The sequence below is a fragment of the Lontra canadensis genome, unplaced genomic scaffold (genome assembly GCF_010015895.1).
Source record: "Lontra canadensis isolate GAN:19392208 unplaced genomic scaffold, GSC_riverotter_1.0 scaffold1, whole genome shotgun sequence".
In the NCBI taxonomy this organism is placed as follows: Eukaryota; Metazoa; Chordata; class Mammalia; order Carnivora; family Mustelidae; genus Lontra; species Lontra canadensis.
The window spans coordinates 121,747,181-121,772,789 of NW_022630995.1; the positions used below are offsets into that span (position 1 = coordinate 121,747,181).

At 39.3% G+C, this 25,609-nt stretch overlaps 1 protein-coding gene across 1 annotated transcript in view; it reads right to left on the reverse strand.

The window, feature by feature from the left end:
* Positions 1–25,609, reverse strand: part of DCHS2 (dachsous cadherin-related 2) — a 252,180-nt gene that overhangs the window by 99,367 nt on the left and 127,204 nt on the right. Inside the window, exons 2-3 of the mRNA XM_032862590.1 lie at positions 23,452–23,643; positions 5,622–5,853 (exon numbers count right to left, since the gene is read on the reverse strand). Of these exons, the coding sequence (XP_032718481.1) occupies positions 5,622–5,853; positions 23,452–23,643 (424 nt within the window). The remainder of the gene's footprint in view (positions 1–5,621; positions 5,854–23,451; positions 23,644–25,609) is intronic.

A 25,609-nucleotide genomic window follows, 5' to 3' on the forward strand; every position in this document is an offset into this window, starting at 1 on the left:
CTTTCACCCTCAATTTCTTTCTCCATTAAATAAGGGAGCTGAATTGTGGTGTTCGCAAAAATCTGTGAACTTATACTGGAAAAATTAATAAGAAAACTCCCAAATATGCTTTTGTTTCCTACAAAAGCAACACATACTGATTAGGTTTTGTGAGTAATTTTAGCCTCTGTCTTACAAATAAAAGGAAGTCATTATTTACTTATTTATTTATTTATTTATTTATTTATTTTGGCATGAGGAGGCTTACATCCCTTATGGAATGAGATGTGTTTTTAATTTATTAGCTACATATCAGAACGTTCTAAATGTAGTAAAGTGGCAATCATGAAGAATTATGAAAATCATTACATGATATGAAATGTGAGCTTAAAACTAACATTAGAAAAAGATCTGCCCTTGAAATAAAGAAAAACAGAGTCTGCTATATTACTCACAGCCCACGTTAAAATCCACACATCCTGTACAAACAAAAGATTAGAACCAAACAAGGAGGCATAGCTGCCTTTAACTCACTCAGTTACCCTTTTAATTACTTGTTCTTCTGTAATTCTAAACTTGGACTTTGTTTGTGTACACAACTAAACATAGAACAGATAATAGGCAAGGCAACATAAGCTTTTGTTGTTAAGTTCTCTGAGAACAGAAATTTTTATCTGTCTTACTGACTGATGTATCCCAAATACTTCAAACAGTGACTGGTATATAATAGGTATTGAGTAATTATGTCTTGAAAGGATGAACTTGCTTCCATTTTCTGCCTTGAATAGATAAGCTACACTCTTTAGAACTTAAATTGACTTTTCTTTGTATCATTAACTTGCTTCTATAAAGAGAGGTAAACCAGAAGAATTTAACCACAGGTAGTCCTAGCAAAAGAGGTTGTGAGCTACTGTAAATGACCAACACAAATGTCTGAAATCTGACACCTTAAAATAATCTGAGTTAGCAGTAATGTTTGCTTCGGTGTAAAAAATAAGACAAACACAAAAGCTAAAGAACTACTCTTTTCATGCTACTAAAGAAAATACTTCAAACAACAGAAGAAAAAAAATCTACATACAGTTCATAAAATGGGATTAAAAACATAAAAAGAGCTATTAATAAATATGACTCTTGTGTTTCCTTCTTTTAAAACTCAAAACAGTGTGGTCTGCCTCATGCCCACATCAAAGGAACCCAACCAACAGAGAATAAGAGAGATGAAGGCTCAGTTCAATATCTCTCTCCTGGTGCCTAAGCACATTTTACAAAAATGTTCTTTGAACCAACAACAAACTTAGAAAACCAGAAACAGAACAGGAAGATAAACCCACAAGAGAAAACAACCATGACATCACCACACCCCCTTCAGTTTTCTCCAAAACACTTTTCTTACCAGATGAACACAGAAAGTCAAAGAGCTCTATTTTTAAAGCATGAGTCTTGATTGTGGCACAAAAAGATCAATGGGCAATCTCTTGGCTTCAGAAAAACATAAGCCTATAGCACGAAGTGTATAAGCATAGAAAACAGCATGTCTGATAGAGGAAGCATCAAAATTAAAGGATGAATGAACCAGTGAGCAAATGAATAAATGTCTCTAAGAGAGATTCTTAGAGTAATTCACAAAAGAGTGACAATGTATAAATTAGCTCATCAATTCTCAATATTCTTCTCATATAAAACTATATAGCTATACATCTATAGAATTATGTAACTATATATAAATGCAAATATATTTAGTATACTTAGCATATATATCTAGAAAAATGCTAGCCAGGTGGAGTTTGGGAGAATTGTAAGGAAAAGTGGAGGTGAGCCATAGGATTACCTACTGCACTCTAACGCAGAAAAAAGGTTCTATTTTATTTTGTTTTATTTTATTTTTTAAAAGATTTTATTTTTATTTATTATTTGACAGAGAGAGACACATCAAGAGTGGGAACACAAGCAGGGTGAGTGAGAGAGGAAGCAGCAGTCTTCCCACCAAGCAGGGAGCCCGATGCAAGGGCTTGATCCCAGGACCCCGAGATCATGACCTAAGCTAAAGACAGATACTTAACAACTAGCCACCCAGGAGCCTGTGGAAAGAAGATTATAAATGAAATTTTGCTCTGTGTTATCAATGACACTGCCTAGCAGTTTCTTAAGAATATGTAATAAGGATTTAAATCACTTTTCAATTATTTCTAGCTGTCATTTATTCATTTGCTCTACAAATATATATTGATAGAGGCAATTTCTTGACTCTGCATTTACACTGGCAGCCTCAGTAAAGACAGATCTTATAGCAGAAGGAGGAAAGTCCAGCTTTGTATAGGTTACAGCAACAACAACAACAAAACAGATCCACGACAATTATGCCCACTTTCACCACTCTTGTTCAACATCGTATTAGAAGTCCTAGCAACAGCAATCAGACAACAAAGAGAAATAAAAGGTATCCAAACTGGCAATGAAGAAGTCAAACTCTCTCTCTTCGCAGATGACATGATTCTTTATATGGAAAACCCAAAAGACTCCACCCCCAAACTACTAGAACTCATACAGCAATTCAGTAATGTGGCAGGATACAAAGTCAATGTACAGAAATCAGTGGCTTTCTTATACACTAACAATGAAAATACAGAAAGGGAAATGAGAGAATCGATTGCATTTACTATAGCACCAAGAACCATAAGATACCTGGGAATAAACCTAACCAAAGAGGTAAAGGATCTGTACTCGAGGAACTACGGAACACTCATGAAAGAAATTGAAGAAGACACAAAAAGATGGAAGACCATTCCATGCTCTTGGATGGGAAGAATAAACGTTGCTAAAATGTCCAGAAGAAGAAAACCATATTCCAATACAACAACTTGTTCTACTCTTTGAGAAGAACAACCATTCAATTAGCTTTTTTGGCTGGGCCTTACTACCACTACAGAAGCCTTACTGCTATGGATGATATAGAAAATGTAATTATCATATGATCTCCCTGATATGAGGAATTCGAGAGGCAGAGTGGGGGCTTTGGGGGATAGGGAAGGAAAAAATGGAACAAGATGGGATTGGGAGGGAGACAAACCATAAGAGACTCTTAATCTCACAAAACAAACTGAGGGTTACTGGAGAGATGGGGGTATGGAGAAGGTGGTTGGGTTATGGACACTGGGGAGGGTATGTGATATGGTGAGTGCTGATGACTCACAGACCTGTACCCCTGGGGCAAATAACACATTATATGTTAATAAAAACAATTAATAAAATATTACATTAAAAAAAAAGAAAAAGTATTCAGAGCTGCGGTCAGCCAACAGATGAACTTGAATTCAACTGTTCAAACTGAAGACTGCCTGTTCACTAGGCAACTTTTTCCCATAGCTAGTTGTGATGCTGTTTAATTCCCTTCTAAAGGTTAAAGTAAAGCATTACCAGGCCTCATGAATTTCTCATGAGTTGTGATTAAGTGCAACCAAATTCTGAGCACTGTTAGAAAAACGTCTTCAACCTAAATGAACCGGCATTAAAATTGCCAACAATAATAACCCAAGGCTACTTCCATTACGAATTTAGTCTTTGCTTTAAAAAAAAAAATACCATGATATTTCCCTAGATAATGACCCATGTAAAGCGTTCTCCTTGATTAATAATGGCATTTGTCTTACAGCCCAGGCCAAGAATGGAAGCCTGTGGCTTCCTGAAGCCAGTGCAACAGCAAGAGATCTCTTCTAAAAACAGAACACAGTACAGCTCATTCTTCAAGCCCTTCCAGGGAAAACTAGACGATGAGCATGTTGATGTCTTTTAAAAACAATCTACTAAATGTTTTTAGATCGTGTGCCCTGATTACTGGCTGACCTATATATTTTTGGCAATGCTCGTGTCCTAGAGGGCCTGACAATTTGACAAGGAGTTTAGACAGATTTTGAAAATGCCAAGATAAACAGACTAATTTCCTTAAAAAAAAAAGTATTTTATTCTGATCTTTGAAATGTTAAAGGAGCCACATCAATGGATTATTTTGAGCAAGGAAAATTCTGCCTTATTGAGACTGCCGTTGTAAACAACTAATCCCCCAGTCACACACATCAGATGCAAGTACACCTTCCAAGCAAGAAGCAATGACTCTCCACCTCCTGGGGTTGGGTGAGAAGACAAACTAACATGATAAATAAGATTTTCCGTGTAAATTAGTGATTGTTGTGAGCAAATATGGTTGTTGCAGAGGGTATCGTGAAGATTCAATAAAGACAATGTACAGAAAATGTCTATTATAGCACCAGATATTATCCTCATCACAACAGAAATTCATTCTACTCAGAAGCTTTAAGAAGAAATAAAATCTCAAAGAAATATCTGCATTCCCAGGTTAACAACAGCCAAACGGTAAAAATAACTTAGCTGTCCATCAACAGATGAATGGATAAAGAAAATATGGTACATACATACAGTGGAATAGTATTTGGCCTTAATACAGAAGGAAATCCTCCAAAATGCAACAGTATGGAAGAACCTGGAGGATATTATGTTGAGTGAAAGAAGCCAGTAACAGAAGCATGAATACAACATTATTCCACTTACATAAGGTCTCCGAAAGAGTCAAAATCATAAAATCAAAGAGCGGAATGGTGGTTGTAAGAGGCTTGCTGCGGGGGGAGTTGGGAAGTGGCTAATCAATGAGCATTAAGTTTCAATTAAGCAAGATGAGTAAGCTCTAGAGATTGGCTGTACATTGTACCTGTTGACAGCAATAACACATCATATACTTACAAATTTGTTAAGACATCAGAGCTCATGTTAAGTGCTCTTACTACAATAAAGTAAAATGTAATTAAATTTTTTTTAAAAGAAAGAGAAATGTTTAAAAATGGGGGGGGGTTGTTTTTTTTTTCTTGCAGCATCATTTTGGGACCAGAACATCTCCAATATCTTGAAAGTATTAAAATGTAGTATCATATACCTGAAATTTTAGATTTTCCTGTAATCAACTATTTCAAACATTACTTTGCTAACAATAAATAAATAAGAAGGGGATGATAACTTCCTAAGTTATGATTATTTCTAAAAGACTCAGTTTATCCACTGGACTTCTTTGGTGGATATGCAATTACTGTATTACAGAATTAAAAGGACTTTAGGTGTCTTGCTAAAAACAAGGAAGTGAAGACCCAAAGAGACTAGGGAATGCCAGACCTGGTACAAGAAAGGGATCTACTTTGGATTTCCACATAATGCTCTCTGCACTAAATTATCTGTTAATACACTGAAATCATGGGAATCACTCTTAGATTGCAAGATCATACACACGGAGTGAATGAACATTTGCAAAATAAATGCTATCAGCCAGCTATTTCTCATAATTTACTGCCTCTAATCCTCACAAAACCTTACAATGCAGGGATTGATAGCACTACTTTTAAGGTAAAAAGACCAAGGTCAATAAAGATTATAAGACCAGTAGGAAACAAGGCTCGAACTCAGATCCAGGTCTCATATAATCACAAAGACTTGGAGCTTTACAATATACCTTACTGCCTTCCAGAAGGTGAAGTAAGTCCCACAACATCCCTGCTAATAAAAAAATCACTTTTGCCAATTCTCTGGCTGTAAAGTGGAAGCTGTTGATTTCAGAGGAAAACTGGTCGGAGAGCACACACCTGTAGTGGAGTCGATGGTAAAAAGGGACGACAGGTCTCCGGGAATGAGCTCATAAGCCACCGTTCCAAATATCCCCGAATCCCTGTCAGTGGCAAGAACATTGAGGATCTCGGTGCCTGGCTGAGTCTGGCTGCTAATACTCGTCATGTAGGTTGATGGGTTAAAGACAGGTTCATTATCATTCACATCCTCCATTTCCACACGAACAAAAGCTTGGGCGCTTAGTCCACCCTGTTGGATAAATGAGAATTACAAATTAATTTTTCCTGAAAACTGAGATGGCAAAATAATTGACAAAGATCCTAGAAGAGAATTTTAAAACAACAAAAAGACATATATAGATAGATAGAAAGATAGATAGATATTCATTTTACTTTTAACCTTGAGATATGAATTCACATGTAATAGCATGTAAGTGTACTTCAGCACTGATTCTTTTTTTTTTTCAAGATTTTATTTATTTATTTGACAGGGAGAGAGAGAGAGAGAGTGAGAAAGAGAGAGTGAGAGCATAAGCAGGGGGAGCTGCAGGCAGAGGGGGGAGCAGGCTCCCCACTGAGCAGAGGGCCCAACGTGGGATTTGATCCCAAGACCCTGGGATCATGACCTAAGCCAAAGGCAGACACTTAAGCAATTGAGCCACCCAGGTGCCCTGTACAATGCTGATTCTTAAATATGAAGTATTTTTTAAGTGTTAAATACTTAAAACTAAATATTTTTAAGTGGTTTTAAGTGGTAACTTAAAACTCCTATGAAGCAATAATTTCACACTACAGGCCAAAGATATTCAAGGCAATTTTTCCTATTGTCCAAAAAGAAAAAAAGAAACTTTTATCCCTAGGATAATTTTTAACTGCTAAAGAGGGACAGTAAGAAAATTTTGGAGGAAGATGTAATGTAGAAAATGTTGTCAGTGAAAGCCTTACTTATAAGGCAGAGTAAAGACTGACCTATGTTAGGGAGCTGGACTTCAGTAATCTGGAGGAAAAGTATAACAGATAGAGGAAAGAACAAGTGCAAAGGCCCTGAGGCAGGAGAACAGTGTAGATCCCAGGCCTGTCAGGAATAGCAAGAAAGCCAGTGGAGTGATGTTGGGATGGCAGGGGCAGGTCATGGAGGGCTCTATGGGCCTATGAAAACCCTACTGGAGGGTTTTGAGCAGAGGAGTGGCTTGAATTGACTTAGATTTTCACTGTCACTCTAGCGACACAGTTCAAAATTAACTGGAGGGCAGCAAGGCTGGAAGGAGGGAAACCAGTTAGGAGGCTATTGGAATCATCAATTCTGGAGTGGATGGTGGCAGTGAAGGTACTTATCCTAATATCTGGGGCCAGATTTGTTTTGGAATTCTGAATTAGTCAAGTTTTAGGAAGATAATACAGGGCATAAAGTAGTAGTAGTAGTGGTAGCCGTAGTAGTAGTAGTTGGTAGAAATAGTGAGAAGTAGATCCCACCCTGTTTATTCTGTGTTGCCTCCAATTAAAAGTCAGGAGAAGGGGAGAGAATACAATAGAAGAAAATAATCTTCTGCAATTTTCACTTTTCTAAAGTAAAACATGTGTTCCTACTTTAAAACACCATTTTCCATTTCTGTCTGGTACATTTAGATACTTTGATCTTTGACAAAAATCCTTGGTAAGTCACAACAGCCTGGACTTTCTCACTCACTTCTCTCTGTCTCTCTCTTTCTCTCCCTCCCACCTTCCCTCTCTCTCCCTTACAGTTCAGGGATGCACTGAGCAAAGAGGAAAGAGGATTCTGGAGAAGAAATGTTTGGCAGGAAGCAAAGAGAGGCCGGTCTAAGAAGCACATGCTTCAGGTGAGGGAGGGCAGAAAGAATATCGTTTGGGATAAGGTTAACAACAAACCTGGAAATGGCTCTTACACCATTTCCACGTACCCTAGACACTGGGGACTAAAAAACACTGGGGAAATACACCTTCAAAAGTAGAGTGGTTTTCCATGTCCTGGGTTGAATAAAGCACCAAGGCCATGTCTGTTAGCAACTAGAACTGGAGAAATGGGGGCAGGCTGCAACCAAGGTGAAAGCAAGGAAGGGTCCTTTCCCACACACCCCCACTCTACCCCCACCTGCATCCTTAGAAGGCAGCCTGTGTCTGCAGCAGCCCTGGATGGTCCACAGGTCACAATGGAGGGCAGCACAAAGAGGGGCTGCAGGCTGATGGTCAATAGAGTCCTGCAGGGCACCTGACAGAGATCCCACTGATTCTCCAACCTGCCTGCCTTCTCCCTTCTGTTTTACTTTGATCCTTCCTTTCCCCTTCCTTTTATATTTCTCCTTGGGTTCCAGAAGTTACTTCAGTTTGAGGAGGGGATGAGAAAGTGGGGAAGACATTAAGAAAGGAGTATTGCTCCAGCTTAGGATCTTTAAAAAAAAAATGTTAATTCTTAGGCTGTCCACGAAGATCCTCAATCGGGCAATGCTGTCAAAAACAAGTAAAATGTTCAATGAACAAAGGGAAAATCTTGTTTTCATAGAACAGTGAATCTTTCTGCAGAGAAATTATTATAGATCAATCTCAGGTTTCCAGTTGTAGGAATTCAATTGCCGTAGTTGAAGTCATTAGTGGGGGTGCTTTTTTTCTCATAATAACAATTTGTGAATGTGTGTTAAGTGTATTTTGTGGATTTTCTCCTTCAATTGTTTTAATACACTTTTTAAGACTTTTATAGTTTCTCTCATTTCTGCAGATAAGAAAACCAAAGCACAAAGAAACCAAGTGACTTGTTCAAGGTAAATGCAACTACAAATTACAGATCTGGAACTAGACCAGAGATTCATCTGTTCCTAAGGTCCATGGTGACTTCTTTTAAATTAGACTTTTTAAAGTACTGCTATGGTATACATTCTACCTTTCATGAAAGTCTTGTTGAAACACTACGCTAAGGGCAATGCCAACCATGGACTCAGTCTTAGAGGAAAAAAGAAAGGCCGAGTCCCATTGACAAGGGACTTACAATCTATGCAATTATGTGGCAAACACTGTACAACTGGGTTTACGGCACCATGGAACAGTTTGGATTAAAACAATCTGTTTTAGGGGCACCTGGGTGGCTCAGAGGGTTAAGCCTCTGCCTTCGGCTCGGGTCATGATCTCAGGGTCCTGGGATCGAGCCCCGCATCAGGCTCTCTGCTCAGCAGGGAGCCTGCTTCTCCCTCTCTCTCTCTGCCTGCCTCTCTGCCTACTTGTGATCTATCTCTGTCAAATAAATAAATAAAATATTAAAAAAAAATCTGTTTTAATCAAATATTATGATACTATGTGTCCTCTCTTATTATTTCTTTTACATTTGGAATCTTATCAAATTGCATTATATAATTCTCTTGTCATGCAAAACTATCATCATGGAACATTTAGTGTGGAGAGAAACGTCGATGCTGAAGGATTTCTTTAGATGGGTGCTCAACAAACACCCATCTCTAGCTGATGGGCTGTTCCAAGAGTGTGGAGGAGCTTTTTGAAATGGGGAGATATGGACCCGACATTCAAGGCCCTAAATCTGGCTGCCATCTGGGAATCAAAGAGAACCCAGTACGGTTCCTTCCAATGAGGTTCATGGGCAGTCTTTGTTGTTAGTGTTTCAACCTCAGAGGGCTGGGAAAATATTGGAAATGTTAGTTTGAAGAGTCATAAACAGATATTTGAGGAAACTAGAAGAGTTCAGGATCTAGTCCAGTTTCCAGTGGACAACAAAGCCTGAAAGACAGTGAAGAGAAATAGAATCTTACCACTTAAGGTATAGCCAATCAAATCATTTCCTAGCTTTGCTTCTGCTTCTTCTCTATAAAAGTCTTCCCCCAGTTCCTGACGATGAAGTGCTGTTAACCACTTCTGATTTGGTGTGGCCAGATTCAAATAGATTTTGCTCAAAAAAAAAAAAAAAACCTCTTAAAAAAAGACTTCCAAACAATTATTTCAGGTGAAAATGATATCCTAGAAAATGTAATAGCATTTAAACAGATTCTCTGCCACGGGTCTGTACATTAGTGGGCGAGTCCAGGGAGAGGCTGGGCAGTCCTAGAGAAAAGCCCATAGAGTCAGATTCAGGAAAACTGACTAATGTGAGGCAGGCTAACTTCATTCTGTACACCACGGGATTCTATCAGTAAAAAAGGTGGCAGTTACACTCTCCATATTTATTTATTTTGCATTTACTGTATTAATACATTATGTCTATCTATTAAAACATTACAAAAATGAAGTTTAAAAGGATAAAATTGAGGGGCGCCTGGGTGGCTCAGTGGGTTAAAGCCTCTGCCTTCGGTTCAGGTCATGATTCCAGGGTCCTGGGATCGAGTCCCACATCAGTCTCTCTGCTCAGTAGGGAGCCTGCTTCCTCCTCTCTCTCTCTCTCTCTCTGCCTGCCTCTCTGCTTACTTGTGATCTCTGTCAAATAAATAAATAAAATCTTTGAAAAAAAAGGATAAAATTGAAAGTTCTGTTTTCTTCCCAAATCCTTAAATTAAGGACACTATTGTTGTCCTTAATGAAGGGGCATGATCAAATCTAAGTGTCAGAAAGAGATATTGGAGGTAGCAGTTAAAAGGTGTGTCTTGGGGGTGCCTGGGTGGTGAGGTGAGTTGAGCATCTGACTCCTAATTTTGGCTCAGGTTGTGATTTCAGGGTCATAGGATCGAGCCCCATGTCTGGTTCTGTGCTCAGTGTGCAGTCCAGTTGAGATTTTCTCTCCCTCTTCTACTGCCCTTCCCTTTCCTGTTCGTGCACATGCGCGTGCTCTCTCTCTCTCTCTCTCTCTCAAAATAAATTAATCCTTAAAAAAATGTATCTTAAAAATGAATAAATAAATGGGCAGAAGTTATGAACAGACACTTCTCCAATGAAGACATACAAATGGCTATCAGACACATGAAAAAATGTTCATCATCACTAGCCATCAGGGAGATTCAAATTAAAACCACATTGAGATATCACCTTACACCAGTTAGAATGGCCAAAATTAGCAAGACAGGGAACAACATGTGTTGGAGGGGATGTGGAGAAAGGGGAACACTCTTACACTGTTGGTGGGAATGCAAGTTGGTGCAGCCTCTTTGGAGAACAGTGTGGAGATTCCTCAAGAAATTAAAAATAGAACTTCACTATGACCCTGCCATTGCACTACTGGGTATTTACCCCAAAGATACAGATGTAGTGAAAAGAAGGGCCATCTGTACCCCAACGTTTATAGCAGCAATGGCCACGGTCGCCAAACTGTGGAAAGAACCAAGATGCCCTTCAACGGACGAATGGATAAGGAAGATGTGGTCCATATACACTATGGAGTATTATGCCTCCATCAGAAAGGATGAATACCCAAATTTTGTAGCAACATAGACGGGACTGGAAGAGATTGTGCTGAGTGAAATAAGTCAAGCAGAGAGAGTCAATTATCATATGGTTTCACTTATTTGTGGAGCATAACAAATAGCATGGAGGACATGGGGAGTTAGGAGAAGGCATTTGGGGGAAATTGGAAGGGGAGGTGAACAATGAGAGACTATGGACTCTGAAAAACAATCTGAAGGGTTTGAAGAGGTGAGGGGGTGGGAGGTTGGGGGAACCAGGTGGTGGGTATTAGAGAGGGCATGGACTGCATGGAGCACTAGGTGTGGTACAAAAACAATGAATACTGTTATGCTGAAAATAAATTAAAAAAAATGATTAAAAAAAAAGTAACCACGTAACTTGCTGAATATAAAAAAAAAAAAAAGAATAAATAAAGGGGTCCCGTAGTCAAAAAGTTAGGGAAATGCTGAAATAACCAAGTCAAATGGGTCCTGTGTCTCAGGACCCAGAGCCTTCCCTATGCTCATTTTTAGAGGGGGTGGCTTCTGACGTGTTCCCCATTCTTATTTAACCACAGAACCCTCTTTGGAAGGAACAGGAAACAAGTATCCCACAGAACACAGTGTGGAAAAAGCTAATCTCAACTCGTTTTTCTTCATTTCCATCATAGTGTTCACCTCCGAATTCTCTGTAACTAATCCTCCGTCCACCCGCCTCAAGACTATCCTGATAATGCAGCCTCTGAGACATGTTCAGTCAGAACCACCCAGCTAAGCTGCTTCCATATTCCTGGCCCTCAGAATTTGTGTGACAGTAAATGTTTGTTATTTTAAGCTGTTAAGTTTAAACAGGTAATACACCCCATAAATTCTATCCATGAATATTTCTTAACTTTGTATTATTCTTTCTCTTTCTATCAACAAGTCATGGTTGATTTTGACATAACTTTAATCACTTAATTTTTAAATTATAGTAGATAGAGAGAGAGAGAGAAGAGTCTGTCACTATAATTTTAAAGATGAAGTGATTAGGGTCATCTAGGTGTCTCAGTCTGTTAGCTTCTGACACTTGGTTTCAGCTCAGGTCCTGACCTCATGGGTCCTGGGATAGAGCCCTTTGTAAGGCTCTGCAATCACTGGGGAGTCTGCTTGAGAGTCTCTCTTCCTCTCCCTCTGCCTCTCCCACTTGTGCTCTCTTTAAAATTAATAAATCAATCTTTAAAGATTAAATGATTAAAACTAAAAAGAGAATGGAAATCACTTCAGAATGGAGGTGGGAGGGGTGGGGGATGAGTGAAATAGATGATGGGGATGAGGGGAGGGTACTTGTGATGAGCACTGCATGTTGTATAGAATTGTTGAATCACTATATCATACACCTGAAACTAATATTACACTGAATGTTAACTAACTGGAATTTAAATAAAAAACTTCAAAAAACATTATAGTAAGAGACTCAACCAAACTACCTGAATTCCATTCACCTCAAGGCATGCTGTGGAAATTGGGAATAATTTGGGAAAGGACCAAGCTTGCATATGATATTGGAGGCTGGTTGTCTGGGGCAATCAACAGATCAGAAAAAGTTTCTGCCATTATTTCGATTTCTACTTTGGCCATTGTCTGCTACCCATTCTCTCTGTTCTTGTCTTCTACAGCTCTTTAACTGTAGAGTATTAATATCTGTTCTTCATATCGCCTCGCTCTTGTGGGTTGTAGTTCTCTTTGTCCTTGCATTTTGTCCTAGAGTTCATAAATGAGGAGCAAAGGGGAAGGGAAATGAGGGTCCAATTTGTTAAGGAAAACAAAATAGAACAAAACAGTAAGCTGTGGTATCACTAAAGTCAAGAGAAGCAACATCCGAAGAATCATTTCAAGTTCACTGAGAAGGTAAATAAAATGGACATAAAGAATACCAGGATGTGGAACAAAAGAAATCATGTTCATAAAAGTGGATTTATTAGAGAGGTTACACAGGAAGAATGGGTCAAAGAAAGACTGCAAAGTGAGGGAAGGAGAGACAACTATTTTTAAGCAGATTTTGTGTCAAAGAAAGGGAATAAAATGGTTTTCTAAAAAGGTACATCAAATTTAAAAAGAGGTTTTTAAAACCTAAAAACTGTTACTGTGCTTTGTAAGCTTATGGGAGACAATCAATAGAATTTCAGGTATTGGTGATGCAGGAAACAGAGAAAATACTTACAAAAGTGATGCCCTTAGGAAGACTGCAATGGGTGGGACCCGAAACATTAGAGAGATTTGCTTTTGAGGCCAACAGACATCTCTAACAAGATAATAGGAAAGAAAGCAAAGAATGTGAGCTGAGAGTAGGCAGGAAGGTCAGGACTTCTCCCTCAAGCAGTTATGTGGACAAAAGGCAGAGGTGGGTTTAGACAGTGCTGGGTTTTGATCTGGAGAGTTCTTTGGAATGAGGGAACCAAAGGGATTTTGCAACTGAATGACTTTTATGATGGGTCCATAAACTAGAGATCTTAACCTGGGAGAAGAACTACCGACTAGAAAAAAGAGACTACAGTAAGTGAGACAGAAAGACAAGAATGTTTATCAGACCGGGCACCTGGGTGGCTTGGTCTGTTAAGCGTCTGCCTTTGGCTCAGATCATGATCTCAGGGTCCTGGGATGGAGTCCCCTGTCACTGAGCAGGGAGTCTGCTTTTCCCTCTCCCTCTGCTTCTCCCTGCCCCACCATGCTCTCTCTCAAACGAATAAATCTTTTCTTTTTTTTTTTTTTTTTTTTTAAAGATTGCTTATCAGAGTACAGCATGCCTGAGATCAAGATTTCAGAGGTGGTATAATTAACAGGTGATGAGCATTGGAAGTGAGAAAGTCAAGGAAGTGAGAGGCTCAGAATGTTGAATGGCTCAATAAATACAGTGGCAGAGAGGAAGTATGTAAGGTGTAGAGATCCTAACTGACAAGGAGTCTTAGAATATGGCAGCAGCAAGAAAACATGTCCATGGTATAGTCCGACAAGATAAATTTCAAAAATGAATTGGTTTTCGACCAAGAAAGGCATAGAAATGATTTGGATGTGGCAATGGGCAATTAATTAGGTGGGCACCCACCCCAACAGCTCCCTCCCTGTTTGTGGTTAGTGGAATATGGGCTTTTCTGTGAAAGGCTGGAGAGGAATCAAGGAATCAGTATCCTGTGGGGTGGGTGTTTTCATCAGGGCAAGACCATAAAGGAGCAGTCAGAGACCAGATTGAGTTTACGAAGGAGTTTGCTGAGTGACAGCCCATGAGTTCCAGAGGGCATGGCAGAAGAGTTTGGGAGGGCCTACAGGGTGGCTAGGAGACTGAATCAAATCAAAGTATGAACAGAACAGGATGGGGATGAGCATATGGGTAACAGCAGATAGCTGGGAGGCTTAAACTTCTAGTGATAAGAATGAGGTAGAGTGGTATTTAAGACATTTACGGATTAATCCTGGCAGTATATTTTTTAAAATGGTAGGCAATCCATTTGAACTACATAGTTCAGACAATCTAGCTAGAAAACAGGAGAAACTGGGAGCATCTTATTCCTGAAACCGGGGTGAAGAGGGCTGGTAATCAGTAAAATATAAGATAGGACAAAAGCAACTGAATACTGGAAAGGGAGATAACATAATCTAGTAAAATTAAAATGCATGCACCCTAAGTTTCAGTTGTGCAGGATGAGTAAGCTCTAGAGGTCTAAAGTACAGCTGTGGTGATTATAGCTAATATTACTGTATTACATGAAATTTGCTGAAACTAGATCTTAAGGGTTCTCACCACTTATTATGTAATGTGATGGATATGCTAATTATCTTGACTATGGCAATCACTTCATAGTGTGTACATATATCAAAACATGACTTTGGTGTACCTGGGTGGCCCAGTCTGTTGAGCATCTGACTTGGTTTCAGCTCAGGCTATGATCTCGGGGTCATGAGATCGAACCGCAAGTCATGCTCTATGCTCAATGGGGAGTCTACTTAAGATTATCTCTCTCCTCCCTCTTCCCCTTGCCCCTGTGCTGTCTCTCTCAAATAAATAAATAAATCTTTTTAATGAAACATGATAATTGTACACCTTGATGTATACAATTTTTATTTATCAATTAAATTTCAATAAAGCCAGGGGAAAGATGAGTGTGAGCTTTTACTGGACAAGTTTGCTTCTAGAGATCTATTTGCATTACATGCAACTGTGCGACACAACTTCCATAGCCAAGTTTTATCATGAACATATATAACAGTGAAGGACTAACTCAATTTACTTTCTATATTGCTAGTCTGACACAATCCTCCCCTAAGCCTGGAGTGGTGATATAGAGTTGAAATAGCTTATCTCAGACATCTATTTCAGCTCCTGAATTTGGATGTCACAAAAAATAGAGATACACTGTTAATAAATACATACCAAAAAGAGAGTCATTTGGCAAAGACGAGTGGGAAAGGGAAACAAGGAATTAGAGGTAAGCATGGAATAATTAAATTATAGCACTTTACTGTGAAAAACCACTTGCTTTCCAATGTAATCCAATTATTTGTTTCCATTATGCAATTTTATAGCATTCTCATGGCTTTATCTATGAGATATACAGCAGCAGCAGTAGCAGGAAAAAGAGATTATCTCAGAATACTAAAATATCAGTAGAATAAGAAAGGTGATTACATTAAAAAATATTGACAGTCATCACAAGGATAAATAGAGCAGCAGCAAAGAAGCCCAGAACATCTAGGTATTTTATAAGAGAAAAATTTTCTATCAACAGATAGCAATCTCTTAGTGACCACCAGCAACTTGGTTCCTAGCAGTTTTCTTCCAAAGAGCTTACAGTATCAGGGGGAAAAACCATAGATTTTGAGGGGAATTATGTAAAGTTAAAGGTCTTCTGTCAAGGCTCAGTTCATTATTTTAAATAAATTCACTATGGCCTAGAATCCAACATCTTGAACCTAAAATATCTTGTCTGAGTTCATTTATTCTTCAAATCTAAGCTAGATGGTTATCTGCATTGTTATCAGCCTTTTTGATTGGGGACATATGTGGCTAGGACACACTGCACAGAACGATGATGACACACGCAGGCTTCGCCCTGTAGAAATGCACAGCTCATCACAGAAGGAATGTGTAAAGACCATGCAGGCAACAGAATAAATAGTGCACACTGATAGTACATGTAGACACACATGCTCACACTTGCTCACACAAGCACATACGTTGCCTGCTCTTGCATATTCTGAAGCAAACAGAGGAAAGTTGGAGGCAATTTTAAGCTCAAACATAGTGAATAGTGAACTGTTAAATACTTACAATGCAGAGGAAAGGGGACAAATTTTCTAGTTTGTCTTTAAAAATGCATCACCAGAACTGCCCCCGTGAGGATACAATTCTAATCAGGTTGCACAAGCAGCTCCCTCTTTGGGGCTCCCTGTGTGGCTTCAGACCCACATGATGGACAAGAAAGAGAAAAGGCCACTAAGATGGAGAAGAAAATGTCCAAGAAGTGGGGAAGGAGGAGACTCTGAAGCTCTAATAGCCTACCTCCAGATGTGTCTGAAAACACCCAGGTTGTAGAAATGCACATTCCCTACCTTCACCAACGTTGAATGTGTTTTTCTCTGATCATCCTGAGGAAGATGAATTGACCATATTCACTACACAGATCTTTGGGTCCTTCATTTGGCAACCAAGGCCAGGGACCAAGACAAACAAGGGACCCTTCAAGTCAGAGTGGGTATCAGATGGTAGCCTGGAAGACACAATTAATTCTTTTTGGTGTTTTCCATGAGGGTACAAGGGATCACATCTCTCAGTATGATAGGCATGACTTTAACCTGGACACATTCACGTGGAGCAAACTGTGCCATGAGGAAGAGGGCCCATACTCAAATTGGGTTGCCAAATTTCTGTCACCCCACAGGGGAGCATAATCATCTATGGAGGCTATTGGAAACAGTCAACAAATGTGGACAAACACACCCTGCATTCCAATATGCTCCACTAAAGTCTGAGGACAGAAAAAAAGGTGAAAGAGTGTAGACTCAGATTATTCCTCGGGGAATATAGCTCACTCCTAGATCTAGCATATTGGTAGCTGTGGCCTGAATCAACAGACAACTTTTGGGGGTGTCTGTAGTTAGGAAAAAGAAGAGAGTCTGGAAGTTGACTTCTTTGATGACTCATACTTCTATAATACCATAAAGAGCTTCTGGTTTGCAGAACAGCTAACAGGACTGGGTCAAAGAAGATAAAACATAGGCAAAACAAAAAACAAAAAAACAAAAAATCAAAAAAACTCAAAATTTGCAGCTTGAAAGTGATAATAAGCTCATGTAAGGAAGCCGGCACCCAGGAGTCCCTGGATATAGTCAAAAAGGTGGTCACAGAGGATGGGACAATGATTAGCACTGAACAAATGCTCTCTGTCTCAGGCAGCAGGAAGGAGGAAGATGGTTCTGATGAAGCCAGTAGCCCTCTGACAGAGCCAAGTGCATATACCTATGCCATGCTGACCAGGAAGTGTGAGCTGCTCTATGTTAGGGGGGCATGTTTGAAACAAGGAACTGTCAGTTTATCCTGAATGATTTCTATCACTTTGATTCCCTACAGGATGAAAAAAATGGAAGACTTGAATACAGGTGGATTCACAAATTCAAGAGTGCCCAAAGGAGATAAACTTGGAAGAGGACAGAGATGAGGTAGAAGATGCAGCGAGAAGAGATGAAGATGAGGAGGAGGAGAATGCCAGAGACGAAAGTGGGGAGGAATAGGAAGAGGAAGAGCACTCGCTGGTGGACCCTGACTGCAAGTCTGCAGACCACTGGCCCAGGACCTACCAGTGGTGTGTGATGCCTGCACGGAACCACACAGGGCCTGACACAAAGACAACAAAGTGCTGACAGCCCAGGCCATGACAGAACCTGTCTTTGATGATTTCAGATGCTATGCGGGGACAAAAGTTAAACTGAATAGTGAATTCTCTCAGTATCACTGGGTGCTATTTCCAATACACTGAGTAAAACAGGGTAGAGGCAAAGATATTCTTTGCCAGATCCTCAAGTATACAAGAGTTCTTCCTCCCTCTAAGAGGAGACTCTGCGCTAGGGCAATGTATTAGCCACGTCTTCTGTTTTCCGTGTTCTAATGCTTTGACACTGGGCTTTGCTGATCCGAGAAGATTGCCCAGGTTCCAGTGGGCATGCTTTTTAAATGCAAACCAACCAATCTAGAGCCCAGACCCCAACCACATCCTTTCCTATGCTTTCACCACTCTAGGCCACTATTCAACCTGCCCTAATCAGCCAAAGGTCAAGCGCCAGGACAGCTAGAGATTGCCTCTATGCCCCAAGCTTGTTGAAAGTACTAAGACTAGCCAATCTTAAGTCTGTCTGTTCTACCTTTCCCATTCCTTCCCCTGGAAACCAAAATAAAGGCCCCTGCCCATGGTTTTTCCTCTCTCTCTGACTCCTCACCCACTCCAGTGCTTCCCATTGTGCACACACCCACCCCTACACCACAGTGTGACATACACCGCCCGCCCCACCCCAACCCCATCCTGGAATCTGTGAGTATAGCAAACTGTTTTTTTCAATGGCAGCCCTTCTTGCCTTCCCTAAATAAGAATGAAACCAGTATCAAAGCACTCAGGGTACAGAGCAGTTCCCGTCCGTGCCAGGGCCTGCTTGAACAATAGGGTGAGATCTTGAATATGAAGTACCCACAGGGAAGATGCTTCTGTTCAAATGAAACTGAAATATGTTGTGCTTTGTTAGAGGGTTTTCCTTCTACAACACGAGTTTTTAAACAGAAGAAGGTTATGACTCACATGCATTATCTTAGTCCATTCCGGCTGCTCTGTGGCTTCTCTAAGCCACAGACTGGGTGGCTTCCAAACAACGGAGATTTATTTCTCACAGTTCTGGAGGCTAGAAGTCCAAGATCAGGTACCCGCACAGCCAAGTTCTGGTGAAGGCTGGGAGCATGTCAACTTCTCCTGGTGGCCTCAACTGGCAAAAAAGGCTAAGGGGCTCCCTGAGGCCTCTTACAAGAATGTTAATCCCATTCATGAGGACTCCACCCTCATGACCTAATCACCTTCCAAAGGCCCCCACCTCCTAATATCATCACTTTGGGTATCAGGTTTTCAACATATGAATGGGGGGGTGTGGTATAACCATTCAGACCATACAGTTAGCAACCTAGAGATCATCTCATGATTTCTTAAAAATTAGCAAAAAGCTACCCATAGTCTGTTTATAAACACTTTCTTGGTTATCTTTTAAAATAAAGTATCTTTTGGCTGGGAAATAAAAAAAATGGATCCCTTTGTTCAGTCTGGCAGAGTTGTAGAGAGATGGCATGGTTAAAGACGAACTTGAACGTTGCAACAGAGTCTGGTTAACATGAATGAAAAGGAAAGCATTCTTCTTAATTTCTGTAGAGTAAGTTCAATATGAAAACAGACAAAAGCAAGGAGGTTTAAATTAAATATCTGGGTTGACTTTTTATTCCACTGCCAATAATACTAATTAATTGCACTGCTTTGGGGGGATAAAAAATTTCCAGCATTAAATGATTTTACTTCTATTAAGATAATTTCTTTATACACTTTTACAAGATCATCTGAAACCAACTAATTAGGAACAGATGCTCAACTACTGCAGAATTGGATTTAAACTGGTTATTCACTTCTACAATGGGCTTTTACGATTATCTCAAGATCTATGAAGAATATATTTCTGAGGGGCATCTGGGTGGCTCAGTGGATTAAGTGTCTGACTCTTGATTTTGGCTCAGGTCGTGATCTCAGGTTCATAGAATCAAGCTTCCCGTTGGGCTCCATGCTGAGTATGGAGCCTGCATAAGATTCTCTCTCTCTCTCTCTCTCTCCCTCTGCCACTCCCCCTAGTTTCCTCGTGCATATGTGCACGCACACACACTCTCTCTCTCTCTCAAAAAAAAAAGAGGAAAATATATTTCTGAAGTCTTGCATTAATATTTGTGTGTGTATATACTGAGCTTTAAATAATCATGTAGATTTGAATTAACCTAAATTCCTCTATTTATTCCTCTTTTTGTTTCCCACATCTTTTCTTACAAAGAAGCAAGAATTCCTAAAACCACATGGTCAGGGGTTGATAAAAATCTATTCAGATCATGTTAGTTTTACAAAATATAAATGACCTCATTTTCATGGTAGTTTCTACATGCTTACTTGTGGTAAATATATTTAGATTAATTTTCCCCACCAACTCGTGTCTTAAGCAGGTAGATCTGCCTACTACTTTCAGAAGAGAAAGTACATCAGAGAGGTGTCAGCAGTACCCAACAAAGGAGTAGTAAGCAGATAAAAACAGAAACAAGGAAAGTCTCCAAAATAAACAAAAAAAGAAAAAAAGAAAAATTCAGAATAGTGTGTCTGTAGTAAGTTATCTGTCCTGTAACAAAAAGAAAATTGAACAAGCTGTTTCTGAAATGTACTTGGAAATGTAAATGGAATAGCCAGGAATAGCCAAGGCAGTCTTGAAAATGAAGGACAAAGCTAAAAGAATATACAATATCATGACCTACTATAGAGCTTAAACAATTAAGAGAGGATGGTGCTAGTACAGTGGTAGACAAACAGGTCAAAAATAGGTTGTCCAGAAATGGATGTACACATACATCAGCACATGATTTATAACAAAAGCAGTGATGAGAGAATAGTCATCTTGGAATCCATATTAGAAAAAAAGAAATAACAAGCCTTCCTCCCACTAGATGGAAAAAAATGAGTATGAAAGGTTAAACAAAAAAGTTTCCAGAAGAAAATGTAAGGTAACACCACATGTCTGTAAGGTAAGCAAATTTCTTCTAAAAAGGATAGCCAATACTTCTAAATTTGTTAGAAAGATAAACAATTAATTAACTAAGTTTTATTAGAATTAACAACTTCTGTTCCTCAAAAGACACCATTAGGGGAGTAAAAAGGCAAGCCACAGAATGGAAGAAGGATACACAGTTAAGTATATACAACAAAGGGCTTGAGTGCCAAAAATATAAGAATTCGTACAAATCAACAAGAAAAGAACCCAATAATACAACAGAAAATGGGTAAAGAACTGAACAGACACTTCACAAAACCATTTCTACAAACAGCCAATAAACATAGAAACAGTGCTCCATTCATCAGTCCTCAAGGAAATGCAAAGTAAAACTGCAATGTGATACACCACTGACTAGATACCAGGACTGCTATAATTAAAACAATATTAAATACCAATTGTTGGGAGGATGTGGAGCACAGGAAATTCTCATACCCTGTTGGTGTGAGTATAAATTGGTACAACCATTTGAAAAGTTGTTTGGCTTTCTTAAGGTCTAGCAATTTCACTCCTAAATATATACTCAATATACATATAAATAGAATGCTTGGGGTCTCGGTGGCTCAGTCGGTTAAGCGTCTAGCTCTTGATTTCGCCTCAGGTCACAATCTCTGGGTCCTGGAATCAAGCCTTACATTGGGCTCCATGCTCAGCAAGGAGTCTGCTTAAGATTCTCTCTCCCTCCCCCTTCCCTTTCACTGCTCCTGCTCTATAAATAAATAAATGAATGAATAAATGAATAAATAAAATCTTTTACAAAAAAAGAAATGCTTCTATTTGTTCAACAAATTACATGTATAAGAATGTTAACAGAAACACTTTTTGTGTTTAGATGAAAAATTATCACAAATTCCTGTAAAATACTATGAACCAATGAGAATGAGCGAATGATTGCTATACACAACAGCATGTATGATTCTTAGAAATAATATTTGATGGAAGAAACAAAAACACATAGTGTATAGCTCTATTTGCTGGAAGTTTAAAAGCAGGCAAATGATATTTGTTGGTAGAAGTCAATAGTGATGGGGGCGCCTGGGTGTCTCACTCTTAAGTGTCTACCTTTGGCTCAGGTCAGGATCCCAGGGTCCCAGGATCAAGCCCTGCATCTGGCTCCCTTCTCGGTGGGGACCCTGCTTTTCCTCCCTCTGCCCCTCCCTCAGCTCATGTACTCTTGCATGCTCTCTCTCAAGTAAATAAATACAATCTTAAAAAAAGAAAGTCAATAGCGATTAACCTGAAAGGCAGGGAGCAAGGGATGAGCAAGAGGCCAAGAGTGGGCCTTCCAGGGTTCTGGTAATGTTTCTTCATCCGCTTCCATGCATGTGTTTGTTTCACAAAAATCCGCTAAATCGTACTATAATTTGTGCACCTTGATGCATGCATTTTATATGCCAATTTAAACATTTACTAAAAAAAAAAGTCATAAAAGTCAAATTGAAGGTGCCATTACTGACCTAAGACGGGTGAGTATGAACATCGGAGAGAATAATGTCAGCATTGTATGAAATACATCAAATACATAAAATTCCAAGAATTCATAATCACATTACAAAAAAAAAATCATCCACACCCTTAGGAGAGATTAAATGCATCAACTTGTTATTCTAAAAACTGTTAAAATAGAATGAATCGAGCATTATCCTGCCTCCCCTCTATGAATTGTATTTCAGGATAATCAAATAGTTGATGAGAGAACATTCTTAGTTGAAGAATTCCAGATAATAAATGAAAAAGGAATAACAGAATTCAAATTTCACTGCATTGCACCCCATAATGGAATAATGGTGTGTGTCTGGCGATACAGTAAGAAACACACAGCACCACCTAAATGAACCCAAAACTAATCTGGTTTCTGGCTCAGAACATCAGTTCATAGGAAATACAATAAAAGAGGACATTAAATGAATCCCAAGGATGTAATCAGCCACATTCAAAAGGTGGAACATTTACAGGGCAAAAAATTTTATTTCTTCCAAAACCAAATACCATCAGAGAAAAGGTAAGGCAGGGTAGGGGTGGGAGGGAAGAGGGGAGCTGACTGTTATGGCCCAAAACTGAAGGGATATTGCAATAAAATCAATTTTGAACTCATTTGGATCTTAATTCAATTAAGTCACCTTTTAAAAGACATTTTTAAGTGATGGAGAGCAGTAGTGAGTCGGGGGAAATCAGAAGGGGAGACAAATCATGAAAGACTGTGGACTCTGAGAAACAAACTAAGGGTTTTGGAGGGGCAGGGGTGGGGGGTTGGGGGAGCCTTGTGGTGGGTATTAAGGAGGGCACATATTACATGGAGCACTGAGTGTGGTGCATAAAAAATGAATCTTGGAACACTGAAAAAAATAAAATTTAATTTAAAAAAAATTTTAAAAAGACATTTTTAGAAAATCCAGGAAATTTTAAATGGACTAGATACTAGATTTTATTAAAGAATTATCGTTGATTTATTGTAGTCATGTTTTTAAAAAGTAATTATCTGTTATAGATATTATTGAACTATTTATGGATGAAATGATCTATAATAATGTCTGGTATTTGCAAAGGAAAGAGGTAGTGATTTATGACCCAGGATTGGTTAATTGATAATCAGTGGTACTCTCTGATATGTACACAGTGGTTCACTGTTGAGTATGTTTGAGATTTCATGCATGAACACTTACCCCATCCGTAGCTTTCACCAAGAGGTCATAGGTTGCTGGATCCCTTTCCCTATCAATATCTTGAGAAACGCAGATTCGCCCATCATGTGGGTCGATTCGGAATGCAGGAGATGCATCATAGCTTTGGAATCCATCATAAAGAGAATACTCCACAAAGCCATAGAGTCCAGCATCTGCATCAGAAGCTTTAACCTACGAGACAAGAGGTTGGTCGGCAAGGGAATGGAAATGTTAACATTACTTTTCAGTTGGTCATGAATTATTATCATGATTTGTACAACTGGGTTATCCCTAAAGCCATTGATTCACAAAATACAGCCTTTGGTTTTAACTCTCTCCTTTTACCATCTGTGACAGCTCACCCTCACTTTCCTCCTCCTTGTCTGAGTTCTGCTTAGTCTCCTTTGACAATTCCTATATTTTCATGTGATCTTGAAAGTCTGAGTTGCCTGAGATTCAGGACTCTCCTTTGTCTTCTTATTCCTCTCACTATGCCTAAGTGATCCCATCCAAATTCAAGGCTTCAAAAACATCCCCATGCTAACAGTTTGACCACATATCTTTGGATTCCCTCTCATACTCAGACTTTTCAAGTGATGGGCTCAACACCCCACCTCCACCCTTCAGAACAGTAAGTGAAAGCAGAGAAATCGAGGCAGTAAGTGCTGTGATTACTAGTAACCCAATCCAGCTGAAAGAATTCACCCTGGAGAAGGAGACTTGAGTTTCTAAGCCAGGTTTCCTTGCAGGAATAATGCCTCCATCAGGACCCTGCACAGCCATACTCACTGACCAGGGCACAGAAGCACCTTGCCCAGTGGGTCCATGGGAATGAAATCCAGCCCACACTCTGCTTTGCCCAACACTGACATGGAGCTCTAAGTGCCCAGAGGTAAGGACATCTTTCTCTTTGACCATAAATACTACTTACGTTAGTTGTGGTCCTGTGCCTGGTAGAAAAGATGAAGTAACTGGAATATGAAGGCACTTTATTTATACTAACTGTAGGAATACACAGTGAGAAAAACAACAGTCTATATTGAACTCAAAACATTTTGAGTTCATAGGCATGGTTAGTAAAGCCCTCTTGATTTTTTAACCGAATTAATAGTAACAGCAAACATCTATATAACTCTTAAAAGAAACTTTGTAAGGGAAGATTAATTTGAAAAAGGAAGAAAGAAAAACAAAAAAGAAGTGTAAGTGTATGTAAAGATTTATACTATAACGTATAATGAACTCCATTTTACAGACCAGAAAAAGTCAGGCTCAGAGAGTTTAAGTAACGCGCCAAAGATCACATAGCCATATCAAAACTGGGACTCAAATCAGGGCATTTGGACAACATTTAGCTCCAGGTTGGAAAAAAAAAGTGATCTCTTATTATCAGTACAGTATACAGGAAGGAATTACACCTTCATTATTTGCTTCCCAAATAAAACCTCATACCAATAACATATTCAACAACCAATGTTCTCAATAAGCCTTCTGACTCATTCTGTTCTATCTTGAGCATATAACTGGAATGTGGCTTTGGGGGTTCTTCATGCAGTCTGGCACAGTGGTTCTCAATCAGGGTCAAGTCTGCCCCCACCAGGACATTTGGCAATGTCACATGTGGGGAGAGGGTACTGTGGCATCTGGGGGTGGAAACCAGAGTTGCTGCTCATCGTCCTATAATACACAGGACAAACCCTACAACACATAATGATCTGGCCCAAAATGTCAACTGTGCCTAGGATGAGAACCACTGCATCTGATGGAACACAATAATGGGCACTATTATTTTCCTCCTTAATTGCCGTTCTCTTCAACAGATGACACAGTCTTAATAAATTTCTCTTCACTCCCATCTATCTCATATTCTCTGGCAATATTATTTATTCTGTGCAACCAGCTAACATGTTTGCAAGTTATTATTCTCATCAGATGGGCTGAACCAGGAAATCCACAAACTTCTCAACTACAAAAGAATTAAATTCCAAGTACATTTGGTCTGTTCCATTTTGGCAGCTGTTAATGACTTAGTAGCCTCCAATTCCCAAAGACACCAAATATATTTTCTAAAAACATCTGGTATTCTCAATAATTTTGGCTTGATTGGAAGATAAATAAAATGAACTTTAATTTCTAAGACTCATTCTCAGCCTTTAATGGC